The 12,304-nt window shown below is 37.8% G+C and overlaps 1 protein-coding gene across 6 annotated transcripts in view; it reads left to right on the top strand.

The window, feature by feature from the left end:
• The window catches only part of LOC137647297 (nuclear pore complex protein Nup98-Nup96-like), a 181,947-nt gene that overhangs the window by 126,552 nt on the left and 43,091 nt on the right, over window positions 1-12,304 (top strand). For all 6 annotated transcript variants that reach the window (XM_068380719.1, XM_068380711.1, XM_068380726.1 and 3 more), the window contains exons 23-25: window positions 942-1,142; window positions 4,066-4,303; window positions 7,081-7,220. In XM_068380719.1, the coding sequence (XP_068236820.1) occupies window positions 942-1,142; window positions 4,066-4,303; window positions 7,081-7,220 (579 nt within the window). The remainder of the gene's footprint in view (window positions 1-941; window positions 1,143-4,065; window positions 4,304-7,080; window positions 7,221-12,304) is intronic.

The following is a 12,304-nucleotide window of genomic DNA, read 5'->3' as shown; positions in this document are numbered from 1 at the left end:
ATTTGAGCGAATTTCTTGTAGCGAATTACAGGCAAGATGTTTGATGGTCTTGAAATTGCTCTTTGGTCTAGATAATTAAGTACTGTAATTGATATTATTTACCTCCATTTAGGGAAAAAATGTAGGTGGTGTAGAAGTGTTATTCAATTACAGTATTGATGGTATATATAAGATCATTTTATCAAATAAAGTCTTGGAATCAGTTAACCATCTTTAATGAATGTATAGAGAAAAAAAGTGAAATCTTTGATAGATTATATGAAGTTTTAAGAATTAATTTAGTTTTTGATAATTTACCAGATTAGAAATGTTTTAGAAAAATGTGTGGTAATATAGGAGATATAATTTCTGCATTGTCCTAATTCTATCATCTTTCCAAATAAATTTACTGCTTTGTCATACATGTGTACTTGCTTTAAACCTAATGGGATTTATTTTTTACTAAGGTACTTTTCTTTTTCTTTGGTAATTTTTAAAGTTATATTAACCTGAGCAGTCGAAAGTACACCACAGTAATACCTTTAAAATGAATATTAAAGAGATTGATTGCATAGATATTAACCCTTTTACCCCCAGGGATGTACCGGTACGTCCTTGCAAAAAAATGCCATAAAATTTTTTTTTCATATTTTTGATAATTTTTTGAGAAAATTCAGGCATTTTCCAAGAGAATGAGACCAACCCGACCTCTCTATGACAAAAATTAAGGTTGTTAGAGCAATTTAAAAAAAATATACTGCAAAATGTGCTGGGAAAAAAATAACCCCCTGGGGGTTCAGGGTTGGAAATTTCCAAATAGCCTGGGGGTTAAAGGGTTAAAGTTGAGAATTGAAGGATGCAGACAAAGAAGAAGAAGAATTTTGATGCAATTCTTGTTTTGTTAATTTCATCAATTTCAATTGATACCCTTGCAAGATAACTGGTTTCCATTTTTATCTCAGATGGTGCCAATGAATACTCCCAGTCACAAGCTAGAATGGAAGCTGTTAGTCAGTGGCTGGAAAATGTCAACAGCTCAATAGTGCAAGAGGAAGTTTTGTACGCGATGAGTCAAGACGGTGAAGAAGCCTATCTTGCTGCTATATTTTCACACCTTACAGCTCGGCAGATCTCAGAGGCTTGTATGTTGGCTCTGAGTAAAGGTAAGACACTCTAGATCTTAAGATTTGTAAATTATTTCATTTTAAAAGTCTGTGTCATGATTTGCAATTGGAAGACTGGAATTTTCAATCCATGCAGGGGTGTGAGACACTGGAGCCTAATGCCAATGAATTAGAAGGGTGGCCTATACACTTACACACTCGCATGCACAGTCATCCTACTTCCTCATGCACCGATTCTCCATCCTTTGGTCTACGTGTACAGGGTCAGCCAAATAGGTACCTTTGTTATTTATATATATATGCAAAGCTGAGCAACCTACTCGGTAAAAATTCAGAATTGCACACCATTCATTCCCATGCTCACCATCCAGTTGCCAGTTATTATTATTATTATTATTATTATTATTATTATTATTATTGTTATTGTTATTATTTTTATTACTTGCTAAGCTACAACCCTAGTTGGAAAAGCAAGACACTATAAGCGCAGGGGCTCCAACAGGGATAATAGCCCAGAGAGGAAAGCAAGCAAGGAAAAATAATATATTTTATGAAGAGTATCAACACTGAAATAAATATCTCCTATACAAACTATATAAACTTTAACAAAACAAGAGGAAGAGAAATAAGATGGAATAGTGTATCCTCAAGCAAGGGAACTCTAACACAAGACTGTGGATGACAATGGTACAGAGGCTATAGCACTACCTAAGACTGGAGAACAATGGTTTGATTTTGGAGTGGCCTTCTACTAGAAGAGCTGCTTACCATAGCTAAAGTCTCTCTACTACCTTTACCAAACGGAAAGTAGCCACTGAACAATTACAGTGCAGTAACCCCTTGTGTGAAAAATTATTTGGTAATCTCAGTGTTGTCAGGTGTATGAGGACATAGGAGAATATGTAAAGAATAGGCCCGACTAATCGGTGTGTGTGTAGGCAAAGGGAAAAATTAACCGTATGCAGAGAGAAGTCTCCAACGTATTACTGTCTGGCCAGTCAAAAGACCCCATAATTCTCTAGCGGTAGTATCTCAACGGGTGGATGGTGCCTTTGCCAACCTGCTACTTACACAAGCAATACATAAGCTTGCAATACAACCCCAACCAGTCAGGCACAAGATACCTGTGGTACTCAACAGTTAGTTTTAATCCAAATATTGTATCACACATTTTTCCGTATCTAACTACCTTAGTAGGCAGTATAGAATGGGGTCCTTGATTGTGTTTTGAACATTTTGAGACAAGGCAATAAGGCTCTCTCTCTCTCTCTCTCTCTCTCTCTCTCTCTCTCTCTCTCTCTCTCTCTCTCTCTCTCTCTGTGTGTTTTGTGTAACGTAAGATCTGTTACCAACAAGTAGTTTTCTATCTTTCTATGGCTATCTGTCATGGAGTTATTACCCAATCCCATAATAACTTCCCAATGATTATAAAATTATTAGTTTTGTGCACAGAATCTCAATGCTTTACTATTATCTACAATAAGATATAATAAAAGTAATTATGAAAAATTATTCTATAGTCACTCCGTAATGAATAAAAAGAATATTTTAGTTATTTAGTGGAATACAATAGACAGTAAAGTGAATTTATGAAAAATTTATTCTGTAATCAGCATCAAAACAAATAAAAATGGAAATGTAAGTTATCATAGAGTAAGTGTGCAGGTTTATGCGATGGTGAGAAATCTCGTATACAGCTGCTGAGGGCGGATCTGCTACCCTATAGTAAATGGCTTAAGTAAGAGGAGTGTTACCCACTCCAATATCCTTACCTGGTCAAGCCCATAACTAGCATAACAAACTGCGAATTCATGAGGTGTCAGGGTGCCCCTCTCATGCTTGCACGAGCTCAGAGTCGTACCCCAGGTCAAATTCCCTGCCAGGTGGGGTTTTGGACTTCCACCCACCTAAGCGTAAGTCGACATAGTAAAGAGCGAAAGGTTTGGATTTGTGTAGGAACAAATGACAAATTTGGAAATAATTTTTATTTTTCATAACTACAAACCAGAGCGCTCTACTTATGATTGGCGCTCCATAACTTGTCCCCCTAGAAAGTCCTGCCTGCAATCATACGTAATGTAATACACTGGCAACCTAACCTAACCTTACCTTCCTTACCTTACCATACCTTACCTTACCTTACCATACCTTACCTTACCTTTCCTTACCTTACCTTACCTTACCTTACCTTAATGTACGCTACCTAATCTTACCTAACCTAACCTAACCTAACCTTACCTTACCTTATCTTACCTTACTTTACCTTACCTTACTTTACTTTACCATTCCGTATTTAACTTGACCTTACCTTACCGTATCTAACAACCTTAACTTACCTTACCCTACCTAACCCTAGCTTACCTTAACCTACCTAACCTTACCTTACCTAAGAGTGAGCATCTGAGTGGGGAGGCTTGTCTACCCCTTGCTAACTAGCGGCTGGTTATTATACCTCTCGTAAAAAGTTCATGGCAAGTTTCCAGCTACACTGGAACAGTGTATCCATAGTTAAGATCTAATATTTGTATAGTTTGGAAAAATACAAATTACGTCCAAATTTTTCATTTTGTGTATGGGCTGTAGGATGACGGATGTCTTCTGTCTTTTAACTTGCTACATTTTTTTCACTGTATTGAAGAGTATTTCTGCTCGTGTGTTTTCTTTTGATTATGTTATTTTTAAAACTAATACTTCAAAGTTTCCTTGCTTAGCCTAGATTCCTTAGTTACAGTTAAAGTAGGCAAGTACACATTTATAATTGTGTTAGGAATAAAGAAGTTTGTAAAAGTTATTAATCACTTACAAGGTAGATTTATAAAAGATAGATTATGTAGCTTAGATGAATTTTTCTAATATTTTTACATTCTTTTTAAAAAGATTTTTTGTTCCAACACGGAAACTTACCTCAAACTGCTTTCTTAGGAGTACTTTAAAAAGATTTTTTTCCTCTTGTCTTTATTAGGTGATCATCATTTAGCACTCTTACTGGCACAGTCATGTACAGGTGAGGAAAGCCCTCGGCAGATTCTCGCCCAGCAGCTAAGAAATTGGGCAGAAGGAGGAACTGATGCAATGATGTCCACCGAACGATTGATACTGTACTCCATCCTAGCTGGAGCACCAACCCACCAGGCTTCTAATATCGCCATCAATACATGCCAGGGTTTGGATTGGAAAAGAGCCTTTGCACTCCATTTATGGTAAGTTAACTTTTAAGTGTTGCTTGTTTGACAGTGATCTTAACCCTTTTACCCCCAGGCTATTTGGAAATTTCCAACCCTTAACCCCCAGGGGGTTATTTTTTTTCCCAGCACATTTTGTAGTATATTTTTTTTAAATTGCTCTAACAGCCTTAATTTTTGTCATAGAGAGGTCAGGTTGGTCTCATTCTCTTGGAAAATGCCTGAATTTTCTCAAAAAAGTATAAAAAATATGAAAAAAAAAATTTATAGCATTGTTTTCCAAGGACGTACCGGTACGTCCATGGGAGTAAAGGGATGGCTTTTGTGAAACGTACCAGTACGTCCTTTGGGGGTAAAAGGGTTAATTGACAATCATCATAGATATCAGTTTTATCGATTTATTAAATAGCCAAAGATCAAGATCAATTTTAGTTGTTGTGATACAGAGCACTGGCTGTGGGAAGTGTAGTATTTATACATTATTGGGAAGAAATATATTAGTCATCCATAATTTTAAATTAGTAGCCGTTAACCCTTTTACCCCCAAAGGACGTACTGGTACGTTTCACAGAAGCCACCCCTTTACCCCCATGGACGTACCGGTACGTCCTTGAAAAAAAATGCTAAAAATTTTTTTTTTTTTCATATTTTTTATAATTTTTTGAAAAAAAATTCAGGCATTTTCCAAGAGAATGAGACCAACCTGACCTCTCTATGACAAAAATTAAGGCTGTTAGAGCAATTTAAAAAAAATTTACTGCAAAATGTGCTGGAAAAATAATAACCCCTTGGGGGTTAAGGGTTGGAAATTTCCAAAGGACTGGGGGTAAAAGGATTAAGCAGTTTTCTGCAATAAATTTTTGTAATGAAATAAAAACCCAATGAAAATTGGACCAGATGATTTTCCAAGAACCTGGTTTGAAATTATCTGACCATTTAAAAATCTTTGTGATTGGAAGATTGTTTCAGATTTCGTCAGATGCATTGAAAATCTTGAAGATTTGAATGTTATGCAGAGTCTGGTACTGATGATGTCTAATTCATAGAAAAATATGTTTAAAATGGTATATTTTTAACTAGCCTATCAGGCTTTTATAATTGGTAAGGAGGCAAGGAAAGGGTGAGCGGAATATTTTGAAAGTTTACTGAATGTTGAGGATAATAGGGAGGCAGATATAATTGCTGTTGCAGGTGTTGAGGTGCCAGTGATGGGAGATGAGAATGAGAGAGAGATTACAAGAGAGGAAGTGAGGAGAGCACTAGATGAAACAAAGAGTAGGAAAAGCACCTGGTTTAGATTGTGTGAGATCTGAGATGTTGAAGGAGTGGGGTGTGACTACTTGAATGGTTGGTAAGATTGTTTAATATGTGAATTATGTTGTCAATGGTACTAGTAGATTGGATTTTTGCATGTATTATACCACTATATAAGGGTAAGGGAGTTGTGCATGAGTGTTGTAATTCAAGGGATATTAGGTTGTTGAGTGTGGTTGGAAAAAATATGGTAGAGTACTGATTAATAGGATTAAAAGTACTAGGTGGTTTCAAAAGAGGTAGGGGATGTATGAATCAGATTTTTACAGTTAGGCAGATATGTGAGAAATATTTAGCCAAAGTTAAGGAGGTGTATGTTGCGTTTATGGTATGTACGAGAAGGTAGGGTGGTGTGAGATTGAATTTTATGTTGAATGGAGAGCTACTTGAGGAGGTGGATCAGTTTAAGTACCTGGGGTCTGTTGTTGCCGCAAATGGTGGAGTGGAAGCAGATGAACGTGAGAGTGAATGAAGGATGCAAAGAGTTGGGGCCAGTGAAGGGAGTGGTAAAGAATAGAGGGTTGGGCATGAATGTAAAGAGAGTTCTGTATGAGAAAGTGATTGTACCAACTGTGATGTATGGATCGGAGGGGAATGAAAGTGACGGAGAGACAGAAATTGAATGTGTTTGAGATGAAGTGTCTAAGGAATATGGCTGGTGTATCTTGAGTAGATAAAGTTAAGAACGAAGTACTGTAGTGAGAGTGAGAACGGGTGTGAGAAATGAGTTAGCAGTTAGAGTGGATATGAATGTGTTAAGGTGGTTTGGCCATGTTGAGAGAATGAAAAACGGCTGTCTGCTAAAGAAGGAGATGAATGCAAGAGTTGATGGGAGAAGTACTAGAGTTATGGGTGGATGGATGGAGTGAAGGAAACTCTGGGTGATAGGAGGATAGATGTGAGAGAGGCAAGAGAACGTGCTAGAAATAGGAATGAATGGCGAGCGATTGTGACGCAGTTCCGGTAGGCCCTGCTGCTTCCTCCGGTCGCCTTGGATGACCACGGAGGTAGCAGCAGTAGGGGATTCAGCGTTATGAAGCTTCATCTGTGGTGGATAATGGGGGAGGGTGGGCTGTGGCACCCTAGCAGTACCAGTCGAACTCGGTTGAATCCCTCGTCAGGCTGGGAGGAGCATAGAGAGGAAAGGTCCCCTTTTTTCATTTGTTGATGTCGGCTACCCCCCAAAATTGGGGGAAGTGCCTTGGTATATGGATGTATAATTGGTGAGGATGTTTGGAAGCAAATATGCCAATTTAATATCTATGAATTACTGTACCCTCATTTTCACATACTTTAGTTTTATTAGAATATATTGATTTTTAGAATTTAGTCCTTGAATTCATAACACTCATAAAATCTTGAGGAAATTTAATGGTTTAGGGTAAAAGGTTAAAAATTATTTGTTTTAATCTTACTGTACAAATATTTTTTAAAATTTTGGTTTACTGTAATGTCATTCAGTTCTCTATATATTTTTCCAGGTACATGTGTCCAGCCACATCAACAATAGCGGAAGTATTGCAAGAGTATGATCAAGCCGCAGGACTTCAGGGAGATGTGCCATATTGTGAAGCACCTCTTCCATCTTACCTTGCATGCCTTGGTCGTAATGGAGATACAGGTTTGTAAAGTATATGACAGTCCCTCAGTGTATTTCCTTTGTTAATATGAGTCTTTCAGTCGAGAAACATGCCAAGCGCCATTTTTAAAAAGTGTCAGAAATCGCGATTGAAAATTGTCAATATTCAAATTATTTATATTATTATTATTATTATTATTATCATTAATATTATCATTATTATCAATATAATAATAATTATTATTATTATTATTATTATCATTATCATTATCACTATTATTACTATTTTTATTATTTTTATTTTTCAATCGCGATTTCTGACACTTTTTAAAAATGGCGCTTGGCTTGTTTCTCGACTGAAAGACTCTTATGTACGCCAGTTGTTTGTGTCATACCCAATAATCATATAGGAGTGCTTTCATTCACATTCTAAATCTTTCAATATTTGTCCGCTTGCCTTGTAAATAGAGAGAACAGAATATTTTGTTTATTTTAGCACTAATCATCATTCTTCATTGAATGATGATTACAGTGCTGAAATAAACAAAACTACCACAGCTTTTTATTTTGAATGAATCCTACCTATAGCATGAGCTTTTTTATATTTAAATTTTTTATATAAATTATATAGTGTATACCCTCCTTTCTCAGAACTCCAAGGCTTGAAATGCCAGTAATCTACTGCTGTACATCATAATTGGTAGTTCAGCAAATCTACCCACCTGTTGGTCCACTAAATTTCTTTGTTGCGACAAAGTACCAAGTTTTATTTTTTAGTGTTGCTCATGAATTTTTAAATTTTATCTTTCACACAGCTTTTTTTCAGTTTGGATATTTTTTAATTTTTATTCAATTTGGATATATCAGCACTATTCCCTTATCATGAAATGTCTAATAGTTGGGTATTGCTTAAAGGTATATCTCTGGCTCATTGTTTGCCTAGATCTTAGATAAATTTTGTGCTTCTGTTCTGAACTGGTTTTATTAATTGAACTTTGATATAATACATTTATCCATCAGGGGTGTTGGGTAACAGAGACCACCACAAAGATAAAAAAAGTAATATTTATGGCCTACAGTCGGTCATCTCATAGCTCCCTAACCAACTATCATAACTACATATAGTCGACTATCAGCTTAAATAACTTGCTGTATTGTTTTCACAGAGTCCAATAATTGTATTGTAAGTTATATCACTGTACTCGTACAGTATAGTACAAACCAATGGTTTTACACCCTTTCATCAATAAACTTGAGTAATCTATAATGCTAAATAAACTAGCATTGAATTTAATTCTATTTGCTTCACGGTCCCAAATTCTTTTATTTTAACTAATTTTATTTTGATACATACATATACCAAGGCACTTCCCCCAATTTTGGGGGTAGCCGACATCAAACAAATGAAACAAAAAAGAGGAGCTCTCCTCTCTATGTTCCTCCCAGCCTGACAAGGGACTCAACCGAGTTTGGCTGGTACTGCTATGGTGCCACAGCCCACCCTCCCCCATTATCCACCACAGATGAAGCTTCATAACGCTAAATCCCCTACTGCTGCTACCTCCGCAGTCATCCAAGACACCGGAGGAAACAGCAGGGCCTACCGGAACTGCGTCACAATCGCTCGCCATTCATTCCTATTTTTAGCACGCTCTCACATCTATCCTCCTATCACCCAGAGCTTCCTTCACTCCATCCATCCACCCAAACCTTGGCCTTCCTCTTGTACATCTCCCATCAACTCTTTCATTCATCATCATCTTTAGTAGACAGACATTTTCCATTCTCTCAACATGGCCAAACCACCTCAACACATTCATATCCACTCTAGTTGCTAACTCATTTCTTACACCCGTTCTCAACCTCACTACTTCATTCCTAATCCTATCTACTCGAGATACACCAGCCATACTCCTTAGACACTTCATCCCAAACACATTCAATTTCTGTCTCTCCGTTACTTTCATTCCCCACAACTCCGATCCATACGTCACAGTTGGTACTATCACTTTCTCATACAGAACTCTCTCTACGTTCATGCCTAACCCTCTATTTTTTACTACTCCCTTAACTCCCCCAACACTTTGCGTCCTTCATTCACTCTCTGACATAAATTTGCTTCCACTCCACCATTTGCTGCAACAACAGACCCCAAATACGCACTGACAAAATCCCAACCTAACCTTTACCCACATAAACCTAGATGTTATCGCCCTCCATTCCACTACTTTACCTGTCATCCATTCACTCAGCAATAAAGCCACACCTTCTCTTGCTCTTCCCCTTTCAATCCCAGACACTCTTCCAGACATTTCACCAAATATCACTTCACCTTTTCCTTTTATCTTTGTCTCACACAAGGCCAATATATCCATCCTTCTATTCCTAAACATACTTCCAATCTCACATCTTTTACTCTCTATCGTACTACATCCACGCACATTCAAACACCCGATTTGTGCACAGTATAAATTCTATTTCATATATAATGTATTTATTTGCCATCTTTTAATTATTGTTTCTTATGTTGTATGAATGTACTGAGAGGGAGGGAGATAATGAATGAGTGAGAATTTGGCTAGGAAATTTTATGCTCAAGATGTCGATTATAAGAGTAACTTGTTCAACGGCAAATTTGCTTACCATTGGGGTTGTTATCCCATAATCACCTTAACCCTTTTACCCCCAAAGGACGTACTGGTACGTTTCATAAAGCTCATCCCTTTACCCCCATGGACGTACCGGTACGTCCTTGCAAAAAAATGCTATAAAAATTTTTTTTTTCATATTTTTGATAATTTTTTTGAAAAAATTCAGGCATTTTCCAAGAGAATGAGACCAACCTGACCTCTCTATGACAAAAATTAAGGCTGTTAGAGCAATTTAAAAAAAAATATACTGCAAAATGTGCTGGGGAAAAAATAACCCCTTGGGGGTTAAGGGTTGGAAATTTCCAAAGAGCATGGGGGTAAAAGGGTTAATGGGAGAGGACCTACAGATTATATATATATATATATATATATATATATATATATATATATATATATACACATACATACATATATATATATACTTACATACATACATACATATATAAGGGATTTTGACGTAGGAAAAATCTATTTCTGGGTGAGGGACCTGTGCCGCCCAGTGAATAAGCTCCATTTAGCACTTATTCTTAGGTAATTTACTGCTAAATATACCAGAGAAAAAATGTAAAGGAGTGCTAGGTTAACTAGCTCGCTCACCTATTGGTGTCGGTATAAAATTGGGCGTATAATCCAGAGGTCCCGCACTATTTAGATTCATCCACGACAAAGACCCCAATAGAGGAGAGCCGTTCAACCTCACTCGGCACCACCAACTCTGCATCAACTCCTTAGCACCCAAAGTTTGGGGACTCCAAGGGAGAGGAGCTGGGAGGGTTCACTGGGCGGCACAGGTCCCTCGCCCAGAAATAGATTTTTCCTACGTCAAAATCCCTTTTCTGGGCTCGAACCTGTGCCGCCCAGTGAATATATACAAGAGAAATGTCACCAAACTTGCAAAATAAAGGAAAAAACATAAGCGTAAGGGAAATACAAGTTGCTTTAATCAGAGATGAGTGCCAAAAACAGTTATAAGGGTATCTTAAAAGGAACATAAATCCACTTGGTAGAACAACTGACAAATAAGGTAAGGTATAATAATGCCGTGAGTGATAATATATACAGATACTCAGGAGTTAAAAATTTACAAATATAATAACAGTATTCAGGTGCGAAACCAACGAATACAAATAGGGTATAAATGAGGCAGGTAAGGGGGAGAGATAAAATGACAAGGAATTAACATGTGACTTACCTGGGAGTAACTACGCTCCCTGCAGCTACTGTAGAAAATTTTAGGGCTTCCAAATGTTTAAGGTAGTGTTTCTTGAACACTGACGGTGATTTCCACCCTGTATACCTGGAAAGGTCCGTAAAATTCATGTGGTGAAAAAAGTTCACCGAAGTAGCAACCGCTCTGATATCATGTGCAAGAGGAAAAGAGTCAGGGCTAGCTTGTTTAATAAAATACAAAATTTGTTGCCTGATCCCTTTAATGGTAATGGTACCACCTTGTTCTCTAATGAATAGAGGCCCCGAGGAGTTAGAGGAGGTCCGGGATAAATAAGACCTAAGAGTAGTAACAGGGCACAGAGACGGATCTTGCGTGAGGGGAACAATTTTCCAGGAGGACCATCTGTTCTGAGGGTCTTCGTTCTTAGCCAAAAAGAATTTGTTAGGTGAAAGAAGGACCTCTCCCGAAGGAAGGAACTCAATATGACCCGGGTCTCTCGACAAGGCTGCCAGTTCAGAAATTCTTGCCCCGGAAGCCAAGCTCACCAGGAAAAGTGTTTTCCTGAGAAGGGGAATGTAATCACAAGAACTGTTAATGGTATCAGAAGCCAATTTGAGTACATCATTAAGGAACCAGGTCACCGGGGTAGGACGAGTAACCGGTTTCAGTCTGGCACAGGCTTTCGGAATTGAAGCTAACAGAGAGTCGGTTAAGTCTATGTTAAAACCCACTAGGAAGATCTTTTTCAAAGCAGATTTAATAGTGGTGATAGTATTGGCTGCCAGACCTGATTCTAATAAAGTTCTAAAGAAAGTGACTGTAAGGTTCAAGTTCATACAGTGCACGTCTGAGTCTATCAAAAATTTTGCCAACTTTTTAACTGCAGAATCATATTGGCGGATGGTGGAATCCCGTTTATCTGATTCTAGGAACAGGGTGTTTTGAGGATCAATATTGGCACCATGCATGGCCGCAAACTTCATGAAGTCCATAAAGTTAGGGCGCTCTGAATGTTTGAGAAAGCGTACACAACGCGTGTTTGTACTATCTGAGACAGAACCGGATTGGGTATCGGGTGAGGATATAGTCTCAACTCTCGCAGGAGAGGATACCAGTTGCTCTTGGGCCAGTTGGGTGCGACCAAGGCTACTTGTCCCTTGAAGGATCTCAGTTTGTCTAGGACTTTCAGTAAAAGATTCACCGGGGGAAAGAGATAAATCCTTTCCTAGATGTCCCAATTCTGTGACATGGCGTCTGTGGCGTAAGCCTGAGGGTCTAGATTGGGAGCCACATATACTCTCAAT

This window comes from Palaemon carinicauda, chromosome 1, assembly GCF_036898095.1.
Source record: "Palaemon carinicauda isolate YSFRI2023 chromosome 1, ASM3689809v2, whole genome shotgun sequence".
Lineage (NCBI taxonomy): Eukaryota > Metazoa > Arthropoda > Malacostraca > Decapoda > Palaemonidae > Palaemon > Palaemon carinicauda.
This window is presented reverse-complemented; position numbering and strand designations above follow the sequence as displayed.